Raw genomic sequence first — 13,280 nt, 5'->3', positions numbered from 1 at the left:
TGGAAAGGCATTTCATGTTCTTGGATAATAGGAGTCAACATAAAAAATAGGGCAGCCCGGGTGGCTCAGCGGTTTAGCACCGCCGTTAGCCCAGGGCATAATCTTGGAGAGGCTGGACCAAATCCCATGTCGGGCTCCCTGTGTGGAGCCTGCTTCTCCCTCTGCCTGTGTCTCTGCCTCTCTGCCTCTGCCTCTCTCTCTCTCTCTCTCCCTCTCTGTCTCTGTCTCTCTCTCTCTCCCTCTGTGTGTCTCATGAATAAATAAATAAAATCTTTCTTAAAAAAGAAGTCAACATAAAAAATAGTCAATTCTCAACAAATTTAGTTAAAATTTGACATAATAAAAATATAAATAACATGAGTTACTTTTTTAACTAAGTAACGTGACTCTAAAATTCGTATGGAAAAATAAACAAGCAAGAACATTGAGGAAAATTCTGGAAAAAAAGAACAGTAAGGGGAACACTAGCTCTGTCAGATACAAAAATACAGAATACATCATCGAAAGAGTATGGAAGGTCTAAAAACAAGTCCATATAGTCACATGAATTTGGTTTATACTGGAAGTAGCACTGTAAATCAATGGGTAAATTTACATTGGGATACATTTGTGAGGACATCTGGGAAAAAATTAAGGTGGAACTTATATAACAAACTACACAGCAGGATGAATTAGAAATAGATAAAATATTACATAAAGAAATGAAACTATTAAAATACTAGAAGAAAAAAATAGGACAATTACTTTATAATCTTATAGTGGCATTTCCTACTCAAAATTCAAATGCTATAAAGGACCTCTTGAAAAACACACAGACACACAAATACACAAACACACACACATACACACATACACATATTCAGCAAGGACACTACAAGTAGGGGAAATAATTGCAACTCACAACACAAAGAGTAATCACCCTAATATATAAATAGCTCATTAACACATAAAACCACCTATAATACTATAGAAAAATGGGCAAATTAAATGTCATATATGACAGCTCATAGAAAACACAACTGATTCTTGGGCCTGTGAAAAGATCCTTAATCTCACTCTTGAGAAATGCAAACTAAAGGCATTGAGAGACCATTTTTCACGTATTAGCTTGATAAAAAGCCAAGTTTCATAATAGGGCTGGTAAAGCTACAGGGAAATTGATCTTCTTGTATATTGCTGAACCAAGGATAAATTATACAACTTCTTAAGGGGCAATTTGGCAATATCCATAAAAATATATAAATACATGTACCCTCTGAGCTAGTAATATCACTTCTAGTAACTTTACAGAGATAATTTCTTATTGAGGAACGAAAGTCTATTAAAATTGTACAGCTTTAGTGGGAAATATCAGAAAGGAAGACAGAACATGAAAGACTCCTAACTTTGGGAAAAGAACTAGGGGTGGTGGAAGGGGAGGTGGGTGGGGGGTGGGGGTGACTGGGTGATGGGCACTGAGGTGGGCACTTGATGGGATGAGCACTGGGTGTTATTCTGTATGTTGGCAAATTGAACACCAATAAAAAATAAATTTATAAAAAAAAGAAAAAAATTGTACATCTTTACAGCATTGTTTATAGAAGAAAAAAATTGAAAATTATCTAAATGATCCTCAACAGGGGACTGGCTTTAAACATTGTGATTTATATGCACAATGGAATACAATGCAGTTATAAAAGATAATGAAGAAGTTCTGTGTATACTGATATGAGATATCTACAATGTGTATTAAGTGAAAAACAAAGGTCAAACATGTTGAATATGCTACCACTTTATAAACAAAGGGAGGCAAAAGTGTGTCTGTGTGTATATAAGCATGTATGTGCAAGTGTATATTTGTATCTGTGTGCATATACAAAAAAATCATTGAACATATTCACAAGGAAGTATTAGAAATTGGTACCTATCAGGGATATGCAGAACTCAGTGGCTAACGGATACAGGTAGAAAGGAAATATTTCTCACTATACATCTTCTTATGTTAATTTATTTTCAATAAAGTGAATATATTATCTATCAAAAATTAAATTTTATTTTTAAGAATAAATAAATCTTTTGGAAAATTTTAGATACACATTCCTATTATGTACTTGTTTTATATAGCTTTACTTTCTTTTTTTAAGATTTATTTATTTATTCATGAGAGACACAGAGAGAGAGAGGGAGAGACACAGGCGGAGGGAGAAGCAGGCTCCGCACAGGGAGCCTGATGCAGGATTCGATCCCGGATCCCGGGAACATGACCTGAGCCAAAGGCAGACGCCCAACCGCTGAGCCACCCAGGTGTCCTAGCTTTACTTTCGTATATAAGAATATACAAATTAAAGAACAATCCTACAAAATTTTTGACTGAGCATATATATTAACATATATATGCATGTATTAGAATACCCAATCACATAAAAAGTATAAATTCAGCTATTCTGGAAAGCATGAAGTCATACTTGAGATAGAGGCACAAAGTGTTTCAAATTTAGAATCCCAAAAGTTTAGAAAGCAGTGTAGCCTTCTCATTATACAGAGATTGACATGGAATCACAGCAAAAGATGGGACTACTTTCTAAATTTAAAATTCATACCATCACACTTTTAAAAACTAGTGCACAATAATTTTTGTACAATACTCTAGTACAATAGTCCTAGTTAATGCTAAATCATTTCAAAGAGATTCATATGTATTTAACTTTTTAAAAATCTGCCACAAATCTGGGGTATCTGGGTGGCTCAGCAGTTGAGCATCTGCCTTCGGCTCAGGGCATGATCCTGGAGTTCTGGTATCGAGTCCCACATTGGGCTCCTTGCATGGAGCCCACTTCTCCCTACGCCTATGTCTGCCTCTCTCTTTCTGTGTCTATCAGGAATAAATAAAATCTTAAAACAAATAATCTGTCACAAAGCTTTATTAAAAGTGCTACCCCTCAGCAAGCATGGTGCACAAGAAAGTTGGTCCCAATCCTGGGTAAACTCAGGTGCAAGAAATGTAACTTTACTTTCCTATGGTTCAGCTTAATTTCTGTTTCAAAATACCTACTTCACTAACATGACTGAAATTTAATTTCAGTCAACAGGAGTCCCCATCTCATTTTCATAAGACTGTGTCTAAATTACGGAGAGCTTAAGAATTCCAAGTTGTTGAGGGGTGGGATAGTCCCGTCCACACTAGAATTAACTGAGATGTCCCGCACCAGTAGTTTACATGGATTACTGCTGACTTAGTGCTCAATTCCATCACACACAAAGAGTCACAAATATTGACTCTTTCAGATCTCTCTGCTACTCTGTGCCACTCCTGGGTGCACAAGAAACATTCTGCTATTTTACACCTCATTAGACATAAGAAATTCTGTTAAATGTCCCATCTACTTAACTTCTATGCAGTCATTTAGAGTCTTGCTTTCTCCTTAGCATACAAGTTCTGCTCAGGAAATTTAGCACAGGTCCCTTCTGCCCCTGAATCTAACAAAACTACCATGATGTACTGTCACCTCCTCAGAGATCATGCCCAAGCACACCCCCCACAATCTATGCTCTGATATAGTTAAGTGTTTAAAAGTACTTATGTATTTAAATTAATTTCCTCCTTTATTGGAAAAACTACCTGATGAGTATCCATTTGATCTCCTTAATAATCTAATGGCATAATGTACCACTATTACATGAAATAAAATTAGGGAAAAAAAAGGTTTTAAACTACTTTTTTCTTTCTAGGCAAATGAACAGAACTGGCCCTTTCATTATCAGCTCATCAGTCTACCTAATACAGATGGCAAAGGGCAACCAATCAAAAGAAATATTTTTAGAAAACCAAGAAAGTTCTCTGAATCTTCACATTCACTATTATCTACTCCCATTCCCTATCTTAACATACACCTAAGATGTTGTTCTTGTTTATAGTCTAGGAGAGACTGTGTGCACTGCAGTCAATGGGGAAAAGTCTTCCCAACTGATAGGACCACAGCACCTTTGGATCTATGAACCTGGGTATAGAAAAGAAAGGCTGTATGGATCTATCATCTCATCTTTCTCTCCCAGAGAACAGCCTATGTGACTGCTACCTCACCCAATTCACTGATAGACCTGTCCCAGCAAATTGCCACCACTCTGAATTTGACAAACTGCTCAATATGTCATCCACCATCCAATCCCATAGATAAATACCTGACTGCTATACCACTGAATACAACGAATGGACATTTCTCTAAACACAGAACTTTTTAGTACTTCAGATACCTCAACTTTATTACACTGGGCCTGATGTGTTCCCACTGTTGGACTCTGACACTACAGAAAGAAAATGCCTCCTCACAGGTCAAACTGCTCCTGTCTGAGATGGGATTAAGAGAAGCATCTGGCAAAAGGGAAATGGGATCTGCCACTGGGCCTATTTTGACCTCAATAGTGCTGGCCTCCTGCCTCCAATACCAGTGCACACCTTACACAAACTTTCCAATTCTACTCAAGTACTCTACCCACCAGAAGGGACTCCTGGCTAGTTGACCCCATGGTAATCACTAGCTTTTATACTACCAGCACTGTGTGTGTGTCTCCCTAGGGTTATTATTTATTTTCTATAAGCCAGGCCTTCAACATTCTTACCAATGTAACATATACATATGGGGCATTGATAAGAGACTGTCAAGTATTCAAGATAGCCCTTCCTATTGAGCACATCAAGCTAAACAGAGTAAGAATTCCAAAACCATGGGACGTGTGGGTGGCTCAGCAGTTAAGCATCTGCTTTCCGCTCGGGGAGTGATCCTGGAGTTCTGGGATCGAGTCCCACATCGGGCTCCCTGCATGGAGCCTGCTTCTCCCTCTGCCTATGTCTCTGCCTCTCTCTGTGTCTCTCATGAATAAATAAATAAAATCTTTAAAAACAAAAAACAAAACAAAAAAAAAACCAGGTACTCTAGTTACTGAGGCAAACTGTCATGTGGTATTACTGATTCTACTCATGTGCATGCTCCAGCCAACTTTTCTCACTCAGGGTCATCCAATTCCAAAAAGTTGTTTGCAATATGTCTTTGACTTTTACTTAACTCATTAATGACACTACTTCAGTTTTGGAAGCTGAAGAGACTAGCCTCAAATTCCTTGGCCCAAATACTGTTGGATAACAGCACAGCCCTTACCTTCTTGCTGGCCAACCAAGGCAAGGTCCTCACTGGTACTGTTCCATAGGGAAAATGGAACAGTGGGGAAGTTGGTGCTTTTTCTGGTTAAACATTTTGCTTATTATACTGCCACAGTAAATGGCTTGACCATTCTTTCATTTTGGCTTGTTCTCTTAATCAGCTACTCTGACACCTGGCAGTTTAGCTCTCTCCAGCTCAGCTGAGCTCCTCACAAAACTTAATTTTTGTTAAGGATCCCAATAACCATATCCAACTAACAGCATCTTCCAAAAACATCTGAATATGGCAGCAATATTCAGGTTTTTTTTAGCCAACAATAAAATACAGACTCTTAGCTATTCTATTGTTTTTTTTCTATATTAATTTCTGGCTATAACTCAGTAACCTCTTAGTTGATTTGACACCTAGTCCCACATTTAGCATGGCCTAATGCTTCTAGTATTACTGGCTGACAACCTGGAACATACCTTTTGTCCCCGAGGCCCTGGAGGCCCTTCTGGACCTGGAAATCCAGGCAAACCTGGATGGCCTTCCAAACCCGGAAATCCTCTCTCCCCCTGCAATTGAACAAGAGTTAATGTCATTTTTGATGAAGTTATTTGTGAATTTTCAAGCACGGACATGGTTGAGATTCAAAAAGACCAAAAGCCTATCTAAAGAGCATTAATTTAATGATACTAAATTCATAGTATCTGCTAACATGAGAAAACCTACATGATCTAAGTGGGAAAACTGCAAAACATTCTGAATTTATACCATATACAGTAATATAGTTTCTTGCTTTCTTGTAAAAGTAAAAGGCATATCAGAGATAGAGTGAGGTTTTAAACATATTGACATCAAGAGTTTAACAAGGAAGATGGCAATAAGTCCAGGAAACCAGGTCTGTAAGGGTTACATTAAGTAAGTTTGGTGCAGGGATGAAGTGTAAAAGAAAACCATCTGAGAAGTTTTCAGATTTGTTGCAGAATAGGAAGTTGCGGGATTATCCAGAATGGAAATTCATTAGCTGACTGCAGATAAATTAGTCAGAAAAGGGCTCTAGAACATCAAAAAATTTTATATTTCTTCTGATTGTAAAAATACTACAAAAAGGAATACATGGTTATTGTAGAAGACTAAAAAACATACAAAGAAAAAAACTACCAGTAATTCCTCTATTCATAATTACTAATTGAACTATAATGTCACTCAAGTCCTAGTTCTGACCACAGCACTTATCAACACTAGCACAGGAGGACTGCCAACCTACCAGTAAGGTTTCACCAAATTTTATCAGCATCTATGCAATAAGGTTGCCTGATGTGCACATCTGTACAGACAGATATATGGGAGTAGTAGACCTGCCATCTATACTAATATATCATTATATAACATGTTAGGCTTAGTTAACTTGCACATAGCCAATTATAGAAAGAGTGTGAACCCCAACACCCCTAGGAGATACAATCACAGAAAGCAAATTCACCACTATTAAGTTTAAGAACCCTGAGGGCTCACAGCTCCATGGCATGTGCTCCCAATTGCAGGGTTGTAAGAAATTCTTCGATTTTTCTAAGGCTTGAGGGCTGAGTCTCTGGCCAGAGGCTCTGGACCTCATTGTAGGAATGCTTGCTTTCACTAGATCCTAACCACAGTGACAGCCTAAGTAGCACCTGCAAAAGAGAAAGCATCCATATCTATAAAGCAACTAACTAATGGGCCATTGGAAGTGCATATCCCTAGAGGTTAAGGTAGGCTTTTATTATACCCCCAGTGTGTGTGTGTGTGTGGGGGGGGATGAGTGTGTGGTACTAAGTTTAGTCTAGACAATTTAGATAATTTTGTATTAAATAATTCCTTGTTGTGTTAAGTCATAACAACTATAAGTACTTTGAAAAGACTACTTATGGTCAGTTTCCACTCATTACTTCAAAGCAAATGAAGCAAATGTTAGATAATTAATAGTAGGTTGAAACATTCCCATAGTCTTGGCAACAATTATTATTGATATATTAACATGCTTCCTATTTGTTATAAATATTTCTTTGTTGTTTTAATTAGTCATATAATTATGATAACTTAGTATTAATGTCATCAATTACTTTGAAGGGAATAGAGCAAGAGCGGAAAAATAAAAAGTTCAAAATTTCTAGATCTGGATTGTCTCATATTACTACACAGCTCACTTCTGGCAGAGTTGGTAGTAGAAATCTGATTGCAAGCACAAGTCAGAAAGGAAGCTAAAAGGAAAAAAAAAAATCTAGTTCAAGTAGATTTCCGTAAGTGGAAAACAGAGCTACATTCTGGGATCTCCACTGGTATTTAAAGCGTTTCTCTGCCAAAACTTGAGTATAATGTTTGAAGAGAGCTATATTTTCTCAGAAGCAAAATTGCTGTTTGGGCAATAGATAAGAGAGGAATAAACCAGAAATTCCAAGTAGAGAGTGCTAGAAAGCTTAATGTGTTTTTATTAATATAACCGTAGACCTATAAATTATATATCCTTAAATCTCCTCATAATATAGTCAAATAATGTTGTGGGCCTATCTAGCTGACTGACTGACATTATACCAAGGAAGAGAGAAGGGTACCTACTGGACAGTAGCAAAATAATTGCAAGCACAATCCCCAGCCTTTAAAGGGTAGAAAGTTTCCTGCAGTAGAAACTATAGAAACCTGCCATGAGGTAGGGTGAGGGAGTCTTCTACCTAATTCCCGCAGATGGTATGAAGGTTGACATTTGTTGTTTGCCTACTGTTTGCTACTGGTGGCAAGGCAATCATCCACTCCTTAAAACTCATCTGCAGGGATCCCCTGTATTGAGCTATTCTAAACTATTTCCATGTTTTATTTATTTAATTCTCCCAATGACAATATAAGGTAAATATTACTATTATTTCCATTCTACAGATGAAGAGTTGGGACACAGACGAATTGTGTAATTTTCCTAAGGCGAATTTAACATAAGAAACGCTGAGTTCACTACCTTTATACCATCTTCCCTATTTCAGGAAATAGCACAACCTAGACCAGAAATTTGAAATAATCTTGCCTCTACTCTTTCCATTACTCTTTCATCTAGTCAATCATGCTATCTCCATCATTTCATTCTTAGTACCCAGTAAAACAAATACAAAATATCCATTCAATGAATGAACTTCCTTAATGGATTATATAACACTTATGGCATATATTTTTGCCCCAAATACAGAAAAAATATAAGTTAGGGTTAGGAGAAATTATACAAAGGATAACTTTTTATGATAAAGGTTTCTTGGGCAGCCCTCGTGGCCCAGCGGTTTGGTGCTGCCTTCGGCCTGGGGCCTGACAGGGTCGAGTCCCACGTCGGGCTCCCTGCATGGAGCCTGCTTCTCCCTCTGCCTGTGTCTCTGCCTCTCTCTCTCTCTCTCTCTCTCTCTGTGTGTGTGTGTGTGTGTGTGTGTGTCTCATGAATAAATAAATAAAATCTTTAAAAAGGTCTCTTAGGGATCCCTGGGTGGCGCAGCGGTTTAGCACCTCCCTTTGGCCCGGGGCGCGATCCTGGAGACCCGAGATCGAATCCCACGTCGGGCTCCCGGTGCATGGAGCCTGCTTCTCCCTCTGCCTATGTCTCTGCCTCTGCCTATGTCTCTGCCTCTCTCTCTCTCTCTCCCTCTCTCTCTGTGTGACTATCATAAATAAATAAATATTTTTTTAAAAAAAGAAAAAAAAAGGTCTCTTATATACCACAAGCTAGTATTAAAAAGAATAACAGACTGACTTACTTAGAAGGAAAATCTACATTATGAGCCAAAGGTACCCATAATAATGTTACAATTTTACATGAAGGGCACTTTATAATCACAGTAAGAAAATTACATGATTATGGGATTGAAAAAAGATTTTAAGAATAGTTTCTTAAGAAAGATACAAAATTAACAGGAAAAACACTGGATTTCTTTTTTTTAAGATTTTATTTATTTGAGAAAAAGAGTGAGCAAAGTGGAGCACAAGTAGAGGCAGAGGGAGTAGTAGATTCCCCCCTGAGCAGGGAGCCCGATGTGTGGCTCGATCCCAGGACCCTGGGATCATGACCTGAGCTGAAGGCAGATGCTTAACTAACTGAGCCACCCAGGCACCAAACACTGGATTTCTGCAGTCAGAAAAAAATTAAAAGTGGTACAAACTGCTATAATGACCATTGAGATTAAAATTATTTTGGGATTATAGTATCGCAAAAATGTAAAAATTATATAAACATTTGGGCAAGACAATACCATAATGGACTAATGAAAATAATGAACTGAAAAAATGCAATTATGGGCAATTTTGTCTTCTTTTTGAATAATTTCTATGTTGTTTTTGTAATTATATAGTACAAAGATATATTTGATGTAATATAGTTAGGAGAACAAGAATATGGATCTTTGACAACTGCCAAATGGAGATAATGTAGGTCAGATGATCTCAAACCTTAGCTTCCATCAAAACTGCTTGGACAACTTGTTAAAACACAGATTACCTGGTTAGAGTTAGATTGAGTAGGTCTGCTAGGAGCCTCAGAACCTGCATTTCTAATAAGCTCCCAGAAAATGTTGATGCCACTGGTAGGAACACCTTGTTTAGGTAATGTTTGAGTGTGACATTGATTTTATTTTACTTTATAATTTTTACTGAAGTATAGTTGACATACAATGTTATACTAGTTTCAGATGTACAACATAGTGAATTGACAATTCTATACATGTTCACCATGATAAGCAGTTACTATCTATGTGACATGAATTTTTGTTGTCAGATGGTTAATTTCTTGTCATCAGGAGTCTAGCAAGTTTTGTTTTTGGCAATGTGCACTTGGACACATTTCTTTGGCAGAATTGACATATTTTATTATTTGTGTGTTAAACTTACTTTTTAGAAGCAGTTTTATTGAGGTACAATTAATATACAATAAATTGCACATATTTAAAGCATACGATTTGAATTTTTTTACATCTGTAACAACCAAAATAATGAACATAGCCACCACTCACAAGAATCTCCTTTTTTTTTCAACAAATGTCGCTCCAACAAGTAGACATCCATATGCAAAAAAAGAATATAGACAGAAACCTCACACTCTTCATAAAAATCAACTCAAAATGGATCATACACCTAAATACAAAACTATAAAACTCCTAGAAGACAGTATAGGAGAAAATCTAGATGACTTTGGGTATGGTGATAATTTTTCAGATACAGCAAAGGCACAATCCTTGAAAAAAATAACTAATAAGCTGGACTTTATTAATGACTTCTACTCTGTAAAAGACAGCATTAATGAGAATGAGAAGACAAGCCACAGACAGGGAGAAAATATTTGCAAAGGAAACATCTTGATAAAGAACTAGTATCTGAAATATACAAAGAACTCTTAAAGCTCAATAATAAGAAAACAAACACCCTGATTTAAAAATGGGCCAAGACTTCTTTAACAGATACTCACCAAAGAAGATATACAGGGTGATGGGCATTAAGGAGGGCACGTGATGTAATGAGCACTGAGCATAATATACAATTAGGCGTTATATACAACTGAAGTTTACCTCTGAAACTAATAATGCACTACGTATTAATTGAATTTAAATTAAAAAAGAAGATATACAGATGGTAAATAAGCATATGAAAATATGTTCCATGTAATACATCATCAGGGAAATGTAAACTTAAATAACAATTATATACTGCTACATACCCATTAGAATGGCCAAAACAAAAAACCCACCAAATGAGGGCAAAGATATGGAGCAACAGGAACCCTCATTCACTGTTGGTGGGAAGGCAAAATGATACAGCCACTTTGAAAGACAGTTTGGCAGTTTCCTGCAAAACTAAATATACTCATATGATCCAGCAACGATGTTGCTTGATATTTATCCAAAAGAGTTTAAAATTTATATCGCCACACACACAAAACAGCATGTGGATGCTTATAGCAGATTTATTCATCATTGCTAAAACTTGGAAGCAACCAACATGCCCTTCAGTAGAAGAAGAGATAAAGAAACTGGTACATCCAGACAATGGAATATCATTCAGCACTAAAAAGAAATGAACTATTAAGTAATGAAAAGGCATGGAGGAACTTTAAACGTGTATTACTAAGAGAAAAAAGCCAATCTGGAAAGGCTACATACTGTATGATTTTAACTATATGATATTCTAGAACAGACAAAATTATGGAGGCAGTAAAAAGATCACTGGTTGCCAGGGATGGGAATGGTAGATGAACAGATGGAACACAAAAGAGTTTTAGGGCAGTGAAAATACTCAAATGATAATGATGGATACATGTCATTATACATTTGCCCAAATCCACAGAATGTACAACACCAAGAGTGAGCTCTAAGTTAAACTACAAACTTTGGGTGATAATGATGTATTAATGTAGGTTCATCAATTGCAACAAATGTAACACTCTGGTGGAGGAATTGATAGTTAGGGAAGCTATGCCTGTATGCATGTGTGGGGCCAGGGGTATATGCAAAATTTCTGTATCTTTCTTGCAATTTTGCTGGGTGCCTAAAATAGCTCTAAAGAATAAGTATCTAATTAATAACAATATTGAAGTGAACATTATAAATATAAAAATTTTTTTGGGATCCCTGGGTGGCGCAGCGGTTTGGTGCCTGCCTTTGGCCCAGGGCACGATCCTGGAGACCCGGGATCGAATCCCACATCAGGCTCCCGGTGCATGGAGCCTGCTTCTCCCTCTGCCTATGTCTCTGCCTCTCTCTCTCTGTGACTATCATAAATAAATAAAAATTTAAAAAATTTTTTCTGTGTTCCCTTTTATATAATATTTTCCTCATGCTTCTATTCATCCTCCCCCAAGGTGATGACTGACTTACTGTCATTATAAATTAATTTTATTTTTCTAGAACTTATATACATGGAATTATACAGAATGAACTCTTTTGTCTAACTTTTCATTCAGCATAATTATTTGAGATTTAGACATGTTATGGTACATGTTAATAGTTCTTTCCTTCTTATTGCTGAGTAGTATTCCACTGTATAAATTATATTACACTTTGTTGATTCATCCACCTGTGAACAGCAATTGAGTTGTTTCCTGTTTCTGGTTATTACAAATAAAGCTACCATGAACTTATGTACTAGTTTTGTACAGACATATGCTTTCACTTCTCCTAGGTAAATGCCTAGGAAAAGACAATCATCTGATAGGTTTATGCTTATCTTTTAAAGAAACTGTCAAATTTATTAATATGGGTTTTCATTTTATATTTGTATCAGCAATCTATAATAGTTCCAGTTGATCCACATCCTCATCTATATTAATATGGATATATTTTAATATTTAGATATTCTAGGAAGTTTATGGTAGTATCTTATTATGGTTTTTTATGCATTTCCCTATTTAATGATGTTGAGTAACTTTTCATGTGTTTATTTTCCATCTACATATCTTATTTTGTGAAGTGCTTTAAAATATTTTGCCACTTTGTTTCTAGTTTAATTTTATTTTGGGATGTTTGTTTTATTATTGAGTTTTGAAATTTCTTTACATATTCTGTATATAAGTCTTTTTATGATTATGTAATTTGCAAATGTTTTTTCCCAGACTGCATTTTTTCATTCTCTGAATAAGGTCTTCAGAAAAGAATAAGTTCTGGGCAGCCCCAGTGGCACAGCGGTTTAGCGCTGCCTGCAGCCCAGGACGTGATCCTGGAGACCTGGGATCGAGTCCCACGTCGGGGTCCCTGCATGGAGCCTGCTTCTCCCACTGCCTGTGTCTCTGCCTCTCTCTCTCGCTCTGTATCTCTCATGAGTAAATAAAATAAAATCCTTAAAAAAAGAGAAAAGAATAAGTTCTTATTACTGATGAAAAATAATTTATCAATCTTTGTTTTATAGATTATGATTTTGGTATTCTAAGAAATATCTGCCTAACCCAAGATCATAAGGAATTCCTCCTATGTTTTCTTCTAAAATATTTATAGATTTAGGTTTTATATTTAAGCCTATAATCTATTATGAGTTAATTTTTGTGTACAGTGCAAGCAATGAGTCAAAGTCCATTTTTGTGTGTATGCATATATAATTGTTCCAGTACTATTTGTTGAAAGACTGCCTTTTCTCCACCTAACTGCCTCTGCATTTTTGTAAAAAAAACATCAATTC

General features: G+C 36.5%; 1 protein-coding gene across 1 annotated transcript in view; it reads right to left on the bottom strand.

The window, feature by feature from the left end:
• COL4A5 (collagen type IV alpha 5 chain) overlaps positions 1-13,280 on the bottom strand; it is a 263,146-nt gene that overhangs the window by 125,260 nt on the left and 124,606 nt on the right. Inside the window, 1 exon segment of the mRNA NM_001002979.1 lies at positions 5,603-5,692. Coding sequence (NP_001002979.1) covers positions 5,603-5,692 — 90 coding nt within the window.

Source organism: Canis lupus, chromosome X (assembly GCF_011100685.1).
Source record: "Canis lupus familiaris isolate Mischka breed German Shepherd chromosome X, alternate assembly UU_Cfam_GSD_1.0, whole genome shotgun sequence".
Lineage (NCBI taxonomy): Eukaryota > Metazoa > Chordata > Mammalia > Carnivora > Canidae > Canis > Canis lupus.
Note: the sequence above shows the minus strand (reverse complement) of the source record. Positions and strands in the feature narration are given on the sequence as shown.